Genomic DNA, 20,582 nt, shown 5'->3' with positions numbered 1-20,582 from the left:
TCTGAAGCCATACTTCTTACTTGCTGTATTGTTTGTTTCTTCATTACTCCTTTAACCCAAGTGCCAGGCAACCAGGAACTTAGCTTGTCTTGTTTTCTGCCGTATCCCCCACTCCCACGACAGTGCCTGGCACAGGCCAAGAGGCTGTCAGTAAAACCCCACCGCATGACTGAATGCTTGACTTTGCCGAGGGCCCAGAGTTCAAGCTGGCCACGGGCACGGCAGGGCCTCGAGCGCAGGTCTCTCGACTGAATCCAGAAGTAAAACCAAGACCAGGGTCCAGCCCCACTTGCTAGAGGGCCTTTAGGGCCACCCAGCCTGGTCAGAGAAGAGGCAGCGTTCAGACGACTGCCATGGCAACTTATAATGATGACAACGACCACGACAATAACAGCAACAGCTAACGCTTATCCAGAACTTTCTATGTGCCAGGCACTGTTCTCGGTATTTCATATACATTCATTTATTCTTCACAACCAAACAGTGAAGTCGGTACTGTTATTTTCCTAATGTTAAAGGTGAGGAAATGGAGGCACTGTACTGTTAGGCAACAACTCGAGGTTTCCAGCAAATCTCTCTTTCGCGCTGTCATTCCCTTACTCCCATTGGGGTGAGAGGATTTCTCGCGGGTGAGATCGCGGACGGCCCGAGGGCCCTTTGGATCGTTCCCCGCTGGGCCTGGGCGGGGCGCCCCAGAGCGCAGGCGCGGGGCCGGCGGGGCGGGGAGAGGACGGAGGCGGGGATTGGTGGAATAGAGTTGCAATCTAAAAGCGGAAGTCTCTCCAGCCGGACAGTAACTTCCGGCTCGGATTGCTTGGGTCTTAGGCTGACGGAGTGGAGCCGGCGGAGCCGGGATGGTTCTGCTGGAAAGTGAGCAGGTATGGGCAGAGCTGGGCCGCCGAGGGAGGGATGCGGTCCGGGGCTTAGCTCCAGACCTCTGTTTTCTTCGGCGGGTGGCATTGGGACTGGACGCGGCGGGGACTTGGGGCTGCCTGACGGGGCCTGGTTTGTTGTGTTCCAGTTCCTGACGGAGCTGACCAGGCTCTTCCAGAAGTGCCGGTTGTCGGGCAGTGTGTTCATCACCCTGAAGAAGTGTAAGCAGCTGTCGGCACGGCAAGGCCGGAAGGGAGCTGGGAGGCCGAGCGATGCCCCGGCCCGGGTGCCCTATGTCTGGGAACCTCGAGCCGTCTGCGGCGCATCCCGCCTTCTCCTCCTTTCCTCCCCCTTGTGCTGGGCACATTCAGGGCTGGGGGACCGGAGAATATTAGGGGTTGTGGCGGCTGCGGCCCCCAGCACTTAGCTGCTTAAGCCGGTTCCGGTTACAGTGGGGTGCAGCATGTCATGGCTCTTGTCAAGGATCGCACACCCCACCCACCACCGTTAGTGGGAATATCAACTATTTCCCAAGTTCTGGCCAAATCGGCGATAGTGGCGGATGAGGAGGTTAACAGAACTAGAGCAGTGCGGGTGGATTAGGTATCCTCTTCTCTCCCTTCCCTACCTCTTACCTACCTGTTAACACTGTCCGTGGCGGTGTTTACCAGGATATATTTTTCTTGCAGATGATGGTCGAACTAAACCCATTCCACGGAAAGGTTCAGTGGAGGGCTTCGAGCCCTCAGACAACAAGTGTCTGTTAAGAGCTACTGATGGGAAAAAGAAGATTAGCACAGTGGTGAGTTGGATTCCTAACAACGTAAACCGTAAACCTAACTGAGCATATGGCGTATCTGAACCAGGCTTTGTTTTTGTTTTAAATAAAGGCGAGTTATTGGGTCACTCCCCAGCTGTTTTGATGTCAGGGTTTATTTTTAAAAATCCTCACCCAAGGATATGTTTTTATTGATTTGAGAGAGGGGGAGAGAAACATTTGATGTGAGAAACATCAATCTATTGCCTCCTGTGCCACCCCAACTGGATATTGAACAGACAACCTAGGCATGTGCCCTGACTGCAAATTGAACCCATAGCCTTTTGGTGTACAGGATGATGCTCCAATCGAGTGAGCCACCTGGCAGTGTGGGATCAGGGCTGTCTCTTATTACCTCAGTAGTAGAAAACTCAAGAGCAAAATTAAAATTAAGGTAGCTGTTAAACACTTGTCCTGCTGAAATTTTTTGTGGAAATAAAATTATCGTTTTGGGCCCAGCCGTGTGGTTCAGCAGTTGAGCGTCGACCCATGCACCAAGAGGTCCCCAGTTCAATTCCCAGTCAGGGCACATGCCCAGGTTGTGGGCCCAATCCAGGGGCATGCAGGGGGCAGCCAATAGACGTTCTCGCTCATCAACATTTCTCTCTCTCCCTCTAAAATCAATAAAGAAAAATATTTTAAAAATTATCGCATTGGTCCTTACGCATAGTGGCACTGTAAGGACGAGTTGGCATAAATATATGATTACTTATCCCTTAACTTACTGTGCTGGGCCTTTCATAGACAATTTCTTGTCACCAGATGATGCTTTTTTTTTTTTTTTAATTTTTCTATTTTTCGTTCAGACAGAGTGGGAGGGAGAGAGGAGAGAGAGAGAGAAAGTGAGTGAAACATCGACGTGAAAGGGACACATCGAGTGGCTGCCTCCCTCACAACCCAACCAGGGCCAGGGACAAACTGCAACCGAGGTACGTGCCCTTAGCGGGAACCGAACCCGGGTCTCTCTGGACCGCAGGCCGACGCTCTAACCGCTGAGCCAAACCGGCCAGGGCCCAAGTGATGCTTTTAAGCTAGTTGTTCTTTTTCTTTGTGGTTCACCTAGTAAGCACATAGGCTTGGTACTTGAGAGAGTATAAGTTTAGTCAAGAATCCTAGTGTTCCCTTTCAAGGTGGAGGTTGAATATGGCAAAGCAAGAGACTCCCTGGATTCTGAATCAATGCAGGCATGCCTCTTTTTATTGCTCATTGCTTTATCATGCTGCCAGATGATACATGTATTACAAATTGAAGGTAAGACCCTCCATCAGCAAAAAGGTTGTGATTGGTTTTATTGCGATACTTGCTTTACTGTGGTGGTCTGGAACCAAACTCGAAATGTTTCTGAGCTATGTCTGTCTGTTCCTTCAGTCACATCAGTATAGGATATTCATGAGATTGTAGGTCATAATTAGTTGATGCCTCCCTTTACTAGTTATCTTGAGAGGACATTTATAGTAAAGCTTAATGTGTTTTTGTCTTTTTTTAAAAAAAAAGATTTTATTGCCCTGGCTGGTTTGGCTCAGCGGTGAGAGCGTCGGCCTGTGATCCCGAGAGACCCAGGTTTGGTTTCTGCTAAGGATACATACCTTGGTTGCAGTTTGTCCCCCGCCCTGGTTGGGTCATGCGGGTGGCAACCACTCGATGTGTCTCTTTCATGTTGATGTCTCTCTCTCTCCCTCCCACTCTGTCTGAACAAAAAATGGAAAAATGTCCTCAGGTGAGGATTAAAAAAAAAAGATTTTATTGATTTTTTAGAGAGGGAGGGAGAGATAGAAACATCGATGTGAGAGAGAAACATCAATTGGCTGCCTCCTGCACACCCCCCACTGGGATTCGAGCCCACAACCCAGGCATGTGCCCCAACTGGGAATTGAACCTGGACCTCTCAGTTCAAGGATCGACGCTCAATCCACTGAACCACACCGGCTGGACAAAGCTTACGTGGTTTTTAAAAATGAAGTTGGGTTTCATGAAATATGAAAACCTAAGGAGTTTTTAGAAGTAAAATTTCTAGTTGTGGTAGCTTGCATTTTGCTTCAATAGGCCTGAGTTAATGGAAGGTAGGTTTAAAATAAGATGAGGAATAGTTTAAATGGGTCTTGCACAAAAGATTTAGTACTTAGTGCTTTGATGTCTCTCAGAACCCAGGGAGAAAAAGTCAATGCCTTGTGTATAAGAGATTTCAATAGAGGTGAGAAGCATAGCTTCTTTACAAACCTCCTGCCCCTTTCCCATCTTGGTATAAGTCTCATGTGGAAAAAAGTCCAGAGCTACTTGGCTTGTTCCCCAGGCAGAGAAAAGTGGAGTAGAAAAATAGTTTTGTCCGCTGGTGTGGCTGAGTGGATTGAGTGTTGTCCCATGGACTTCGAGGTCCTGGTTTGATTCCCAGTTGGGGCACATACCTGGGTTGTGGGCTGGATGCCCAGTGGGGGGTGTGCAGGAGACTGCCAGTCAATGTATCTCTCATATCGATGTTTCTCTTCTCTCTTCCTCTCTCTAAAAAATCAATAAAAAAAAAAAAAAGTGCGCACACACACACACACACACACACATAAAAAGAAAAATAGCCTTTATTTAGTGTATCATGACCTCTGAAGTTGGGAAGAAATTTTTTTTTTTTATCCTCGCCCAAGGACATTTTTTTTTTTTTTTGCATTTATCTTCAGATAGAGCAGGAGGGAGAGAGGGAGGAAGAGAGAGAGAGAAACATTGATGTGAGAGAGACACATCGCCTTGTTGCCACCTGCACAACCGGGGTGGGGACAAACTCCAACCAAGGTACATGCCTTTAGCGGGAACCGAACCTGGGACTCTCTGGTCCGCAGGCTGATGCTGTAACCACTGAGCCAGACTGGCCAGGGCAGAAAAATATTTTAACGATTAGGATGTTGTCTTAATGAGGCTTTTGAGTTATTATCTAGTTATGAGCAGCAGATTCCTATATGGATACTAGAGACCATTTTTTCTCTCTTTTTTTTCCAGGTGAGCTCCAAAGAAGTGAATAAGTTCCAGATGGTGAGTTTCTGCTGTTCCCTAGTTTCCCTTTCTCGGGGCAAGAGTCAGCTTAATATTGAACACTGGGTTAAAACTGATATTTAGCTTCACTCCTCTCCTGTGATGGTTTACCAGTTTACGAACAAAAGCTGCCAGGCTATGACTTTTACTCTCAACACTGCTACTGTCTTCCTTTTTTAGTTTTTATAAGCTAGATTTGCCACCTTAGTTAGGCTTCAGATATTCTCTGCCTATAGTAAAGCTGAGCAAGAAGTTGCTGCATTTATCCCTTTTTGCTTAAAAAATTGTGCACCTCACTGTGGGTGAGTGTTGCAGAAGTTGCTATGATGTGAGAGTGTTTTCCTCTTCTACCATTTCCTTCAGGTATGAGTGTCCCATGATATTATATTCTTTATCATGTAGATTTTCTGATTTTGGCTACACCAAGTCCATTGTGGAAATGGGGTAACTGCTTCACCAATGTGCAGCTCTTCCCACTAAGGTCATGTCTGTGTCTTTTAGGCTTATTCAAACCTATTGAGAGCTAACATGGACGGGCTGAAGAAGAGGGACAAAAAGAGCAAGAGTAAGAAGAGCAAAACAGCACAGTGAAGGGCACCAGATTCCCCGTTTTTCCCAACTAACCACCGAATTGCTATTTCTCCTTTGGTTTTTACTTTTAGCCACAAAGCTAAGTTTCTGGTTTCCCTACATTAACTTTTCATGTGGGATTAGGGTCATTTTGGATGGAAGAAGAGTTGTGATGTTTACAGGGTAGTTATATGAAGCCAGTTTATTTTAGATCTGGCTGATCGGTCTGTGTTGCATAGTTGTATATTCCGGGATTATAGTAAAGTCTCTGCAGCCATCTGTGAAGAGCAATGTATCATTAAAACTATTTATCAGCACTGACTATCTTTTATTCCTTTTTCCTCCCCATATTGATAGTTCCTGGCAATAACTGATTCTGGAATGACATGATTCTGAATAGTCTTTAGCCCTATCCTCTAGGTTATTGGGATTGAAACCTGAAAATTTTATTAAAAGTTGTGTTAGCTCATGGGTATTGTTCCCAACTGGCTATATAATTTTATCATCATTGTTCCTTTTGCAAATGTGAATGAGTTCTCATAGTCAAATGAGAGTTTTCTTAACCAATTTAGGATAAGCAGATTAAAAATTAAGAATAAAGGTTACAAGTTGATGATATTTGATTGTTTTATGCCCTTCAGTTTGGACATTTTCATGTGCTTAATCATTAGGGCTAAGAGAAGAACGAGGCTGTTTTCTTGTCTTCTAGCTCCACAAAACCTTTAGTGTCCATAGATTTGCAATAAAAAAGCAACTATATGAAAGCATTTATTATATTCCAAAAGATAAATTTATATATATATATATATATATTACATGGGAAAAACTTACAAAGCTCAACTTTGTATGACAGCTTCTTTGAGTGTAAAGTTAATTTAAAATTACAATGAATGTACAACATTTTATAGCTCCTGTCTGAACAATATAATGACTTTTCCTTAGAATTAAAATAAGATTCTGTAGTAGTCATCTCTGTAGCTATACAGGAATAGCACAGATACCCTGCAAAAGAAGGGAAAAGGTAGGATCAGTATAATGGGTGAAGAACAGGGTTAATAACAAATTCTTTTTAGAGCACCTAACTGTAGGAGTTTTGTTTAATCAAAAACAGGACAGAAGGCTAGGCACTAAAACATCACACAGATTTTACAAAAGCTGGGCATGCAAGGGTCTGCAGTATCAAGTCCAACACAAGGAGACCACCATTCACTTCACAGGCTTTGCTGTGGCTTTTTAAGTGGAAGATAACATGAACAGCTGCCTTCTGACATGAGGACATAAAGCAAAGTAATCACAGCTGTTTTTTGTCACTTAAACATTTCTAGGAGTTACCTGGGTGATTAAAACTATAATTGGGGTGCTTGCTTTGGCAGCACATATACTAAAATTATAATTGGGACAGTTACTCCTGGGACCTCTGTTTTGTTATTGACAAGATTGTGACTGATTCAGGCCTGACATGTAGTTCTAACAACGGCTTGTCAGCCATCAAACCTCAAGACAGTCAACTATGTCACTTTAAAACCCCTCCTTGAGTTTTAACCCATTTTGAAATCTCCGATGCCTGAATGATAACTTACTTTTTTTTTATCCTCACCCGAGGACATTTTCCCATTTTTGTTCAGGTAGAGTGGGAGGGAGAGAGAGAACCAGTGACGTGAAAGGGACACATCAAATGGTTGCCTCCTGCACAACCCCAACCAGGGCTGGGAACGAATTGCAACTAAGGCACGTGCCCTTGACCGGAACTGAACCTGTGACTCATTGGTCCATGGGCTGATGCTCTAACTGCTGAGCCAGACTGGCCAGGGCAATGATAACTTACTTTTTTTCTACTTTGATGTTATAAATTTCATCACAGACTAATTTCAGGTATCTTTGCTTTGGCAGGCGTGACAGCAGCTGCTTCACAGTTGTGTTAAATGCCTGTTCATCAGCATCCCACTAGGAAAAATTAGATTAAGACTTAATAACAGGTACTAGGGTTTATTATTTTTTCTGGGTCACTAATGAAAGGCCAATGCCACCATCCCTTTAAGTACTGAAGAAGTCATTACAGGGAGATACTAGAACTGGTGGGCAGACGCTCCTCCTTTGAAGCATCAACTTTCTTTACAACAGACCATCTTATTAGATCCTGATTAACAATACTGCAGCCACAGTGCTAATGTGACTTCAGACCAGTTATTTCTGCCTATTGTCAACTGTGTGTGAAGTGGACATACTGCCTCTGGTGTGCATTTATTTGAATGAATCATAAATCAGTACACTGCCAGTACAGTGGTAGTGTATGCTTATTTACAAGACGACAGAAAATGTAGTACGAAATGTTAGTTCTGGGGGAAAAATCCATTTTTCATCTGATTTAATCTGAGATTAAACACTCTAGATAAACAAAGGGTTCTTTAATATGACATGTTGCAAAAATCACCTATAGCTATGATTACCATTAAGCGTTCTTAATAGCAAAGGCGTAACTATTAATTCAAATTTTAAAAAGTCCTTATTTGGTTATTTGATAATTAGGGTATACACCTTTAAAAAACAACAACATAAAAAGGTACCTAAATTAATTTAATTTTACAAAAAGATCTTCCATATAGTTCTAGTTATAAAATGAGTGTCCCTAGTTGGAACGAAGAGGGTATGACACAACCTAGCAGCACGTATAGTGGTTAAGAACATATATTCCACTACTTTGCCTTGGTTCAAATCGCTCTACCACTTACTAGTTGGGTGACCTTGAGTAAGATATTTAACCTCTCTACTTCTGTTCTCTGTAAAATGGGGATAATAATGGTACCTCTCTCTTGGGGTTATGATAAATTGAGTTTAATGTTTGTAAAATGCTTAGGACAAGGCCTGCCAGAGCCTGACACTCAAGAAAAGCACTAGGTATTTATTCAATAATCCCCGAAGTGTGAAAGAAAGTCAATAGAAAAGTATGATTCCTTTTAAATCTGATTTAGTAATATATATGTCGCTTGCATAAAGGAACAATGTTAGCAAATTCCTGGAACTACCAGAAAAAAATAGCTAATATCACTAAGAAAATAATGCCATTTTCAGTTTTCTTTTTTTTTTTTATCCTCACCCAAGGACATTTTCCCATTTTTTTGTTCAGGTAGAGTGGGAGGGAGAGGAGAACAGAGAGAGAGAGAGAGAAACATCGACGTGAAAGGAACACATCGAGTGGCTGCCACCCGCACGACCGACCAGGGCCGGGGACAAACTGCAACCGAGGTACGCGCCCCTAGCGGGAACCGAACCTGGGTCTCTCAGGACCACAGGCCGACGCTCTAACCGCTGAGCCAAACCGGCCAGGGCTATTTTCAGTTTTCTTTTGGCAAAGCTTTGGAATTTAGAAAACCACAATGCAGAAGAGTTCATTTTGCTTACCTCCAATGATAAAAACTGTAAGATCGTTTCTTTGGGTAGATCCACCTGTCAATAGACAGAAATGTACATTGTCAGAGAATCCAGGGCATCACCTGGTGACTTGTGTTGATGGTGTTACTTTGGATGGAGCACCAGGAATAGGGCTGGCAGAGCCAGGGATGCTACTGTGCTTTAGAGCGGACCAAATGAACCTGAATGGGTAAGATCTCAGCCTGGTGAACTAACACTACTGGTTCCCACACTGCCACACCCCAGAGGTTGACACTGCGACCTGCATGCAATGAAGCACAGGCCTGAAACACTTAGAAACATGATTCTCGTTTTCACACCCCTCCTCCATCTTTCAGAGCAAGAATGTAGGAGAAATGAACAAAACCTTCCATCTTCTCCCCAGTTCTTTACACATTTAGATTACACGTGGTTCACATAAGTGATAACAGGCTTGCGCCCCAACACTGCTGACACTGAGTAAAAAGTCCCTGGCCTCTGAGGAAACGGCTTTGACAGTATGGACAGACGCCATTCTCAGAAGGTTAAAGAAAGTGACTTACAGCCAAAATTTCAATTTCACTGCTTTTCTGATGTAAGTTGGCAAGGGAGGTCTGAAGTCGGGTTTGTACCTAACAAGAAGAAAACATGTCAGAATTCAGAACCTGTCAAACCAAGTCATCTTTCTTGCCATTTTATGTCCTCCTCCAGGAAACAGTCACAGGTGACAAACCAAAGCCTAGAAGGGACCCCAAATATCCTAGAACTTGCTCTTAATCCCCGTCAGAAAGATGTATGTATATCCTGTTATGATCCCAGGGGAAATGAGATTTCATAGCTTATCTTTATAACTTGTTTTGTACTCCACCTAAGTTGCTTATTTCTTTACACTTTTGAAATGACACCTAGTAAAAGCTCTGTGGTGAAATAGTGCACGTAGAAGCCAGGAAATTTCAGTATTAGGCTAAATTTGGAAAAAGGGGAAGATGACAGCAATGAGAACATGGAACTGAAATATGGCAGAAAGATGTGAAAAATGAGTTTCCACCCAACACCCTGAGAAACAGCTAGGGCAGCTTACAAAAATGAGGTAATCTGACCTTTTGTATTTCAATCTAATTATATTTCTAAAAAATGACTGCTCTCTAACCCTTACCGTCCTCCCAAGTGAGGCCAGTGTCCTGAACGTGCTCCCCAGCACTATCCATACCGTCTTCCTACTGTCCCTCCCACTTGGAACACCCTAACCCTTCCTCCCCGCCTATTTCAGTCCTTCAGGGACCACCTCCGCGAAGCAAAGGCTGATCTCTCTCCCACATGTCTGCAGTACTCTCTAACACTCCTACTGAATATTTTTAATTCAGCATTTTGTTATTCTTACCTATTGTTCTCCAAGTATAAAATGCTTATGCTTCTAAGGTTATAAACTCTGAGGAGTGGAGCCATGTCCTGTATCTTTTATATTTTCCATGGCACTTAGCACAGAATCCAGCATATAGCAGATACCACAAATACGTATAAGTGAAGAGCCTGCCTCAGGTCTTGGGATAGATCTCTTCTGCTTTGTTTAAAGCAAAAACAAACCCCATCTGCCACAAAGCCAGATCAGAAAGTTTTTGTTTAGATCCAACAATTCTGACAATAGCTGCTTCTAGGTGCCCACAGTTCACATTGATGCCTCTTTGGAGGACAGATGGGGCAAATCCTGGTGCCAGAGAGATGTTTTGTGTTGATGAAAGTTTCAGAGGCCACCAAGTTAGGGAAGTGGGAAGAAAAATATTTCCAGGAAACTCATTTTTATTTTCCTTTCCTGTTTTCTTCCTCCTTTGTCGCTCGCATTAGAAAGCCTTGGAAACTGAGATGTACCTGAGTTTCGTACCGCCGCCTAGTGCTGGCTGACAGCTTCTCCGGGGCTACCACACTCACAGTGGGCACAACTGCTGTTCCGTGGATTTCAAACAGACCTGAAACAGAGTTTCGGAATTCATGGCCTTATCTGGGCCTGTGTTCTGTAATATACCACCGAGAAGACAGAGATAGCAATAGAATCCACTCTGGGGTGATTCAGTGGGCTAGATTAGGTCTGGGCCTTATTTCCTTTCTCTGAAACTGCCTGCCCTTGCCCAGGGAGAACCCAGAACCTCAACACCCAGCAGCTGTGATGCTTCTGTCAAGACCAACAGCCTTCTCTCCTCAGGTGGGAGTGGGAGGTGACAAAGGCACAGGAAGGCAATCTGGGTCACCAAAAATCAGAGATTATCTCTGAAAACTAATACTTCCTTAAATTCCTCAAAGCATTTGAAATCTGATGGTGGCAAGGAGTCAATGCTAACAGAAATGAACCAAAAAAGACCCAATTCTGTTAAAAGCCAAATATGCCTTCTTGGGGACTTACTCAGGACATTTCCTTTTCAGTAAGATAGATGTCACGAAAGTAAAGGTATAACTATCACCGCTGTGCCTGCTTGGCTTTCATGAAAACACAATGTATACAGTGTGTCTCTCCCCAGGCATTTCAAAATACTTTTCTTCAATCCTCTCTGTATGGGGAAAATCTCCAGGAAAATGATCTACATTTAATAAATCTACACTATAAGTTAAAGAGGAAATATTAAATAAACCACTTGTAAAAACAGGACAGTAAGACAAAAATCTCAGGTTCAGAAGTCATCAAATGCCCAGTATGTTGTCTTCGTTTCTAAGATGTGTTTCAAAGCATAGGGATAAGTTCCATTTGGTATGATTGATTGTATATATGTTACTTTAAAAATATATACTTGATGCAACAAGGAGTTAGCCACGGTCATAAGTGCTTACAGCAAACATACACATAAAAGCATTATAGATTATAATTAGTAATTATACCTGAAGCATTAGAAAATGACCCCTTCAGGTTTTGTACTGCAAGATTATCGGAAGCTTCTCTAAAAACAACCAAAACAAAAACAATTAGAAAATAGTCAATAAGCCCAAAGCACAGATTACTTATAGTGAGCTATTCTTAGAGTGAATCATTTTTTCTATTAAATATAAAAATATTTCATAAATAGTGGTTATTGTGAAGGAAAAACAACTAATTTGCTTTTAGTCAAGAGCAGGTAAAAAGTATAAAGGATATCATTTCAAATGAACATATGCCTAAAGCCAACATTCTGATTTATTCAGCTGGGTCTGAAATCCTGGCTCAATGTAAGAAGCTAATTTCAATGAAATGTAATGGGCGTTCTTTCCGCTCCCTCACAATTCAAGGAAACATTAGCAATGGCTGGCCACACCTTCATTATGGCAGCAACCTTGGCAATCACCCCCAGGAGAACGTTTAGTAAATAAGGAGATTCTTTCAAAAGCTGTGAATGGATGTTCTTTCAAAGACTGAATTAATTTATAGCCTTTGAGAGACACAATAGTACTCTATCTTGGGAAAACAGGGAAATAATCATCTGGGAGGAAAGATTTTAAACCTTTCCTGCTAAAACTAAATTCCATCTGGCCTATTAAGTGTCTTAATAATGTTCATGTACTCACTATTAGTTGATGTCTTTTGTTTTCTCTTTTAAAACTCTTTGATTTGGATCTGTAATCCTAATACCTTGTGACTTCAAAAACATATTCTCTTGGAAAAAGCCTGATGATGAATTTATGCAAGCTGGGTGCAGATGGGAGAGGGGCAGAGCCAGGGAGGGTGAAGAAAGCAAAAACATTTGTTTTACACAAGCCAGGATTTCTCAGTCTTGGCACTAGTGACATCCTGGGCTAAACAATGCTGTGCTGGGAGGGGGGGGCGGGGGTCAGTCCTGTGCACAGCAGAATGTTTAGCAGTGTCCCTGGGTTTCTACTGGATACCAGTAGCACCCTCAGTTGTAACAACCAAAAATGTCTGCAAACATTGCAAATGTGCCCTAGATGGCAAAACCGAGGCTGGTTGAGAACACTGATTTAAGCAAAAAAAAAAAAAAAAAAAAGGTAGAATATTATATTTTCTGATTATGAATAACAAATATATAGAACTGCTTAAAGAAAATTAAGATCCCTTGTAATCCCAATAACCAGAAATAACTACAAATTTAAAACGTGGTACATTATTCCAGACATTTTTATATGTATGGGCTGTGTATTTTGGTTGAGACAAAAATGGGATCATACCATACATCCTATCTGTGGACATCCTTCCCTGTCAATAAACTCGGCTTACTAGATCATTTTTAAAGGCTGCACAGTATTTCATGGCATCATAATTCAGACAATCTTCTACCAATGAATATTATAGTAGTATAAGTGAGAGATTCTCAAACTGTGGTCCAGGGATTCCTGGGGGTCCCTAAGATCCTTTCACAAGGGGACTGCAAAGTGAAAACTATTTTCACAATAATTCTAAAATATTAATTATCCTTCTTATTCTCAAATGTGTAATGGAATTTTCCAGAGACTACATGATGTGTGGTATTACAACAGATTAACGGCAGAGGCAGGTATGCCAATCTAGGTTCTATTAAGGCACTGAAGAGATTAAAAAGATGTAAAACAATTCAGTAACAATATGTGCAAAAATGTGAAACAGTGCCACTCTTCTTACTAAATTTATTTTGTTTTGGATAATGTAGTTCTTTTCCATTAAAAATGTTATTTAGGTTAGCATGTAATGAGTTTATTACTGTTATTTTAAAATAAATATTTAAAGAATGTTTATATTTTAATTTCTAACACAAATTATTGCTAGATATAACCCACATAAGCAAAGCTCTTCAGGGTCAGTTTTTAAGGGTATGAAGGAGTTCTGAGACCAGAAAGTTTGAGAACTGCTATCATAAACAATGCCTCAGTAGACATCTGTGAACCTATCCCTGTGGCATAATTTTCACTATAAATTCCTGAAAGTGAAACTGAAATCATTTTATTTTTATTTTTTTAGCTTTTTTTTTTTTATCCTCACCCGAGGACATTTTTCCATTTTTTACTCAGACAGAGCGGGAGGGAGAGAGAGGAAGAGAGAGAAACATCGATGTGAAAGGGACACATCGAGTGGCCGCTACCCACACGACCCAACCAGGGCCGGGGACAAACTGCAGCCAAGTTACATGCCCTTAGCGGGAACCGAACCCGGGTCTCTGTGGACCGCAGGCTGATGCTCTAACCGCTGAGCCAAACCGGCCAGGGCTATTTTTTTAGCTTTAGTTCTAAGGCTTTTAAAACTTACTTTATTAAATTCCTATCCAGACAGTTGAACCAATTTACATTCCCATCATGAGTATATGAGATCTCTTCCCAGAACATAATAGACCTTTCAAATACATTGACAAAACACTACCGAAATTCACTGATTAATAGAGCAAATAAGATAACAGCAGACAGAGTTTGGCAGCTTAGGCCTTTCAAAATGATAACATATTCTGTGACATGTTCTGGATGGAGAACAAATGTTGAAAGTAAGATACGACTAGTCTTACAAAGGGGGTCATATAATTAAACTGCTGAGTTAGTCAGAAGCAATAGAAAGGTTCACTGAAAGTTATCCAGACCTATCTTTATTTCCAAAAAGGATCAAATTGGTTTTTAAAGGTGCAGATGTTCTATATAGGTAGTTGCAGCTAAGCTTCTGGGCTTTTGTTTATTAAGGTTACCTGATAGCCCTTTCATCACTGACTTTAGTCCTCAGCTTTTGCACAACGTGGTCCACAAGATCAGACTCCAGCACGCGTTTCTCTGTTTGCCTCTCCTTCTCAAAAGACTTAACCTTAAAAAGAATGAAACAGATTCATCATTTCAGAAGCCAACGGCTAAATCAGAATACTACAATAAGATAAGGTAAAAGTTTAGGTTGGTGGTTCTTAACCAGGGGGCGAGTTTGTTCCCCACAGGGCATCCGGTCATGTTCAGAGACATTTTTGGTTGTGACAATGGTGGGAATATCCAGTGAGCAGAGGCTAGGCATGCTGCTTAACATCCATTGAGCCACACTGGTCAGGGCTAAAGTTCCCTTCTTTTTTTTTAATCCTCACCCGAGGACATTTTTGCACTCGTTTTTTTAAAAGTCTGGATAAAAAAGCAAAACCCAGCTGGTGACTGTCTCTAAAGAACCCACTTAATTTTTTTAAATTTATTTTTTCTTTATTAATGTTCAGAGAGAGAGAAAAGGAGAGAGAGAAACATCGATGAGAGAAAACATTGGCCGCCTCCTGCATGCCCCCAACTGGGGATTGGGCCCACAACCTGGGCATGTGCCCTGATGGAAAATCGAACTGGCGACCTCTTGGTGCATGGGTCGATGCTCAACCACTGAGCCACACTGGCCGGGATAAAGAACCCACTTTATTTATTTATTTTTTAAAATCCTCAACCGAGGACATTTTTCCATTTTTTGTTCAGATAGAGCGGGAGGGAGAGAGAGGAAGAGAGAGAGAAAGAAACATCGATGTGAAGGGACACATCGAGTGGCTGCCACCCGCACGACCGACCAGGGCCGGGGACAAACTGCAACCGAAGTACGTGCCCTTAGCGGGAACCGAACCCGGGTCTCTCTGTACTGCAGGCCGACGCTCCAACCGCTGAGCCAAACCGGCCAGGGCTAGAACCCACTTTAAATATAAAGACACGGATTGGATGGAGAAAGATAAGCCATGCAAACACTAACCAAAAAACTTCAGAACCAGAAATATTACCAGGGATAAAGAACATTTCATAGTGATAAAGAGGCAAATTCATTGAGAAGATATAAAATCCTAAATGTGTATTCAACAAGTAAGTGTTTCATACACTAAGCAAAAATGATAGAACTGAAAGGAGAAATAGATAATTCTACAATTATAGCTGGAATTAATGCTCCTCAGTCACTGATAGAACAGAAAAAACAAATTAGAAAAGATATAGAAGATTTAAGCAATGGTATCAACCAACATAAGCAAATGAATGTTTATGAAACACTTCTAACAATGTAGAATACACATTCTTTTCAAGTGTACATGAAACATTTACAATAACAGACCATATTTTGGACTTTAAAACCTGTCTCAATAAAATTTAAGGGACCGAAATCACACAGAGTATGATCTCTCCACAAAGGAATTAAGCTAGGAATCATTAAAGAAAGCTATCTAGGAAATACCCAAATATTTGGAAATTAAAACACACACTACTAAATAACCTACAGATAAAAGAAGAAATCATCAAGAAAATTAGAAAATATTCTGAACTGAATGAAAACAAAAGTACTATATAAAAAAATGTGTGGTATGCAACAAATGTCAAAGCATGATCTAAAGTTCTGTCTGAAGAAACTAAATCCAAAATTAGCAGAATAAAAAAATCACAAGAGAATGGAAATCAATAAAATAGAAAACAAGTAAACAAAAAAACAGAGAAAACTCAGACACCAAGAGCAGGTTCTCTGAAAAGACAATTGATAAACCTCTAGTCAGGCTGATCAGGAAAGAAAAGATGGAAGACATAAATCACCAATGTCAGGAATGAGAGGGGGATAGAGATCCTACAGACAGTGAAAAAACAAGGGAGTATCTGAAAACTTAGATGGGATGGAAACATTCCAGGAAAGATACAAACTACCAAAACTCACTCATGAAGACAGGCAACCTGAAGGCTTTATGTCTAAGCCCATGTTACTTGACTGGTGAACTCCACCAAATACATGAAAAAAAGTCCTTTGAAGAAATATATGAGGATGAAATGTACCAATTCTAAACAGTATCTTCCAGAAAACAGAAAAGGAGAGAACACTGTTCAATTCATTTTATGAAGTCAATATATTACCCTCATATTAAAACTAGACAAAGACATTATAAGAGAAAAACAAGGAGGAAAATGTTGATTTTTTCCTTTAAAAACAAAAATAAAGCTTATGAAGTCATATAGTTCTGAGCATTTTAAGTTAAATGCAACACAGCAAAACCAGTTAGTAAGCAGCCAGAGGATATGCCAGTCAGCAGTACCAGCTCTTATTATTATTCTTATTTTCCTAGATCGAAAACAAAAACAAGGGGTGAAAAGTAGGAAAAAACTACAGCCACAGTTATTTTATTTTTTAGCTCTAAGGAAGCATTCAGGAAGGTTCTCTTTCCCTTATTTTATACCCCTCTAATAACAAGCCCATCAATTCAGAGGGAGAGCAAAGTAACTAAGTTCCACCCCCATACAGGTGCAAAGTTGGGTGCTCCACAGTTAACAGAGAGTTTTGGAAATCTACTGAATTGCGAAGATTTCCTCCAGTCTGTACCTTGACATGGCTTCCTTCTTTATCTGAGACCAGAGCTACATAGGTGATTTCATGATGTCTGCAGTACTCCTGTAACTCCTGTTGGGACTGAAACAAACAAAAAACTGTGTATGAAATAAACACAAAGCACCTGGAACAGCTTTAGGGCATTAAAAAGAATGAAAACACTGTGCTCAATTGTGTTCTCAAAATGAACATGCTGACTTCAGGGGTTACAAATATTAAGCAAGAAGTGTACAGAATTCAAAGTAAGAATAAGACCTCTTTTGCTTTCATTACTTTCACTATGTTCTGAAGGGGCCACAGGCAATCAATGTGGTCAGGACATAGGAAGCTTCATAGTAAGAAGCTTCAAACCTTGATGGAAGGTGGCACAAATCATACAACACACACACACACACACACACACAGAGAAAAGGCCTTTGAAAGAGGTCCAAGTGCTCATCAGTAGATGAGTGGATAAAGCTGTGGTACATTTACACAATGGAATACTATGCAGCTGTAAAAAAGAAGGATCTAAATTTACCCTTTGAGACAGCATGGAGGGACCTGGAGAGTATTATGCTCAGTGAAATAAGCCAGTCAGAGAAAGACAAGTATCACATGATCTTACTTATATGTGGAATCTGATGAACAAAATAGGTCCAGAGGCATTGAAGCAGGGAACAGACTGACAGATCTCAGAGGGAAGGGAGGAGGGGAAGCGGGCAGAGAATAACCAAAGAACTTCAATGCATCACCCATGAACACAGACAATAATGTGGTGAAGGCCTGGGGTGGGGCAGGAACTGGGTGGAGGAGGACAATGGGGGGAAAAAAGAGGGCATCTGTAATACTCTCAACAATTTTTTTAAAAAGGCCTTTGAGGAAAACAAAGACAGCAAAAGAAATATTGGAAGGTGAAAAGCAGAACTGAATCATAAAGCAAAGAACATCAGAGCAGAGAAGCCTGCAGGGGGATGTCTGTGCAGGACTGAAGTCACCGTTACTGGGCTTATATTTTATGATAAGACAGGGCACCTCTCTAACAATTTATGAAACAAGTTAACAAATGGAAGAGGATGCTGCTCTGTCAAATGATTAAAAATTATCCCTTAGCCTACTCCTGACATGACATTTTATATAATACAGCAGCAGCTTCAAAAGGAGCAGGAGAGAGGGTCGGGTTCTGTTTCCCCCAGGCTCTTGGGCACCTTGAGTGTGGGTAAATGTGTGTACAACTTGGATGATCACCTAGGGGTGCAACCCCTTTTGTGATCTCCTTGTGGCAGTACAGAAATTAGTTATCTAAAGGTCCCACATTCTAAAGGGTAGGCGTGTATTCAGTCAGCTATGGGAGGTCTGAGGATTTAAAGCCACAAACACACTAAACACAGAATGCCTCTGGGAAGTATGATAGGGTAGATAATGAAATGCAAAGGTGTCCACGTCCTAATCCCCAGAACCTGTGAATATATTACTTTATATGGTACAAGGAACTTTGCAGATGTGCTCAAGTTAAGGATCTTGAGATAGGGAGATTATCCTGGATTATCTGGGTGGGCCCTGTGTAATCACAAGTGTCCTTGCAAGGAGACAGGAGGGTCTGAGTTAGAGAGAGGTGGAAGGGCAGAAGCATAGGTCAGAAAGGAAAGGCGGTGCTACACTGCCAAGTTTGAAGATGCAGGATGGGGCCAGGAGCCAAACAATGCAGGCAGCCTCCAGGAGCTGGAAAAGGCAAGGAAATAGACTCTCTTCCTAAAGCCTGCAGAAAGAATAACCCTGTTCACACCATGAGTTGAGTCCAGTTAATACTGATTTCAGGAGTGTGAGCCAGGTTGCTGGAGTCCCAGCTATGGTGGCTGTCCGCCACCCCAGGGAAGGGCTCACCAAAGGAACATCAGCCTCCGCCAGCAGTCTGTCTAGGAGAAAGCTGCCTCTCCAGCCCTTGTCCCAAGGCCAGTTCTTCCCTGTACATCTCTGCCTCCCCTCCGAGCTTAGAGGGAGCAAGTCTGACTGGAGCAGCAGTGGTCCTCCTACTGGGGCAGCACTAGCTGCTGGGCAGGTCCACCAGCCCCTACATTGCAGATGAGGCTCCAAATGTTGACACTGGCCAGAGACTTTGCAAACAAGCCTGGCCAGAAAGGTTCAATATTTATACTGACCACTTTTTTTTTTTAATCATCATCCGAGCCCCCCCTCCTTTTTTTTTTGCATTCATCCTCAGAGCGGGAGGGAGAGAGGGAGGAAGAGAGAGAAACATCGATGTGAGAGACACATCGAGTGGCTGCCACCCACATGACCCCAATCAGGACCGGGGACAAACTGCAACTGAAGCATGTGACCTTAGCGGGAACCGAGCCCGGGACTCTCCAGTCTGCGGGCCGATACTCTAACCGCTGAGCCAAACCGGCCAGGGTTACACTGCTTTAATGAAGGCAGTGATTTTATTCCCCATAACCATCACCTTATTATCGTGCAGGATGAGGGCCAAGTAGATGTATGCGAGCACTGACATAGAGGCCATGGTGTGTGCTAGTGCCAGATGAAGTGAGGGTCTCACTCCAATGTGGCCTGAGTATCCCCAGAAGGAACAAGCACCTTGTTGGCAGCTGAATAATGGGGAACATGGCAGCATTTTTAAAAGCACAATTGCTGCAGAATGAATGTAGCAACTGACCGGTCCCTTCAAGGGAACAATTCCAGACACTTCAAGAAAATGGTGTCTATTATCAAGGTGATCACTTTGCCCTGCCTTAACATGCTTCCAAAGGAGGAAAAAGATCCAGGACAGAAGCAGGCAGAAGACTGGCATTTGGATGAGTGTACCTCTGTCTTATGTACAGACCTGTGCCCATGAAGTAGGGAGACAGGCTAGGAAGAAAGAGGCCTGGGCACTGCACCAACCCAGTGCCAATGTGTGCCTGCTGCAAAAGCAGAATCAGGATTCCTATTTTACAGTTGAGAAAACTGAGGCTTATATAGGCTAAGGTCACACAAATCAATCAATCAGAGTGGGCAGAGCCCTGTCTACTGAGTCCAAGGCCTGAGCCCCTTTACCACACCAGGCTGCTTCTCACAAGGAGCCAGTTTGGTGATGATACCAGGGAAAACTGCTATTTGCTCATCAAGGAAATACAGATCAAAATTCCAACACACACACACACACACACACACTCAGCATAGTTAAAATGAGTAAGAGACACAAAAAGTCCAATGTCAGTGAGGATGTAAAAACATCCAGTGTTGGTAAGAAACTAAAACTCACACATGGCTGGTGGGCATGTAAACTGGTATATTGACACTTTGCAAAAGTGTTTTCACAGCATATGCTAACCTTGAATGTATGCATATCCACCCTAAATACAAAACACATTGTAGGTGCTAGAATGTTAATACTACCATCATCCCTAAAGGCGAAAACAAAACAGAAGCTGGAAATGCCATCAACATCATAACAAATAAAAATATAGTGACATACAATGTAATACTAAATATTAATGAACAAACTACACACAACCAGGTGGACAGATGCCACAAACATAATGCTAAGCGAAAGAAACAGACACCAAAGAGTAAATATTATACAAATTCATTCATACAGCATTTAAACAAGGCTAAACTAATCAGGCCACCCACCCCCCATTAACAGCTTCCAGAAGTCTTCAAACACCATTTTCTGTGTGCATATTATTCTTCAATAAAAAAAAGTAAACA

The 20,582-nt window shown here is 42.1% G+C and overlaps 2 protein-coding genes across 7 annotated transcripts in view; one reads left to right on the top strand and one right to left on the bottom strand.

Annotated features, from left to right (window-relative positions):
• The first annotated feature begins 775 nt into the window (after positions 1-775).
• Positions 776-5,597, top strand: SRP14 (signal recognition particle 14). The gene is made up of 5 exons (XM_036253341.1): positions 776-878; positions 1,022-1,094; positions 1,563-1,675; positions 4,673-4,705; positions 5,207-5,597. The coding sequence occupies exons 1-5, from the start codon at positions 855-857 to the stop codon at positions 5,294-5,296; spliced, it is 333 nt and encodes a 110-aa protein (XP_036109234.1). The 5' UTR covers positions 776-854; the 3' UTR covers positions 5,297-5,597.
• Positions 5,598-6,119: 522 nt separating this feature from the next.
• The window catches only part of EIF2AK4 (eukaryotic translation initiation factor 2 alpha kinase 4), a 100,576-nt gene continuing 86,113 nt past the window's right edge, over positions 6,120-20,582 (bottom strand). For 2 of the 6 annotated variants that reach the window (XM_036253337.1, XM_036253339.1), the window contains exons 33-40: positions 16,887-16,973; positions 14,281-14,393; positions 11,528-11,586; positions 10,529-10,626; positions 9,226-9,294; positions 8,675-8,719; positions 7,101-7,219; positions 6,120-6,277 (exon numbers count right to left, since the gene is read on the bottom strand). In XM_036253337.1, the coding sequence (XP_036109230.1) occupies positions 6,220-6,277; positions 7,101-7,219; positions 8,675-8,719; positions 9,226-9,294; positions 10,529-10,626; positions 11,528-11,586; positions 14,281-14,393; positions 16,887-16,973 (648 nt within the window). In that variant the 3' untranslated portion in view covers positions 6,120-6,219. Of the gene's footprint in view, positions 6,278-7,100; positions 7,220-8,674; positions 8,720-9,225; positions 9,295-10,528; positions 10,627-11,527; positions 11,587-14,280; positions 14,394-16,886; positions 16,974-20,582 lie in introns of those variants that run through there. The other 4 variants (XM_036253326.1, XM_036253329.1, XR_004958590.1 and 1 more) reach the window with 4 other exon arrangements.

The sequence above is a fragment of the Molossus molossus genome, unplaced genomic scaffold (assembly GCF_014108415.1).
Source record: "Molossus molossus isolate mMolMol1 unplaced genomic scaffold, mMolMol1.p scaffold_m16_p_1, whole genome shotgun sequence".
In the NCBI taxonomy this organism is placed as follows: Eukaryota; Metazoa; Chordata; class Mammalia; order Chiroptera; family Molossidae; genus Molossus; species Molossus molossus.
This window is presented reverse-complemented; position numbering and strand designations above follow the sequence as displayed.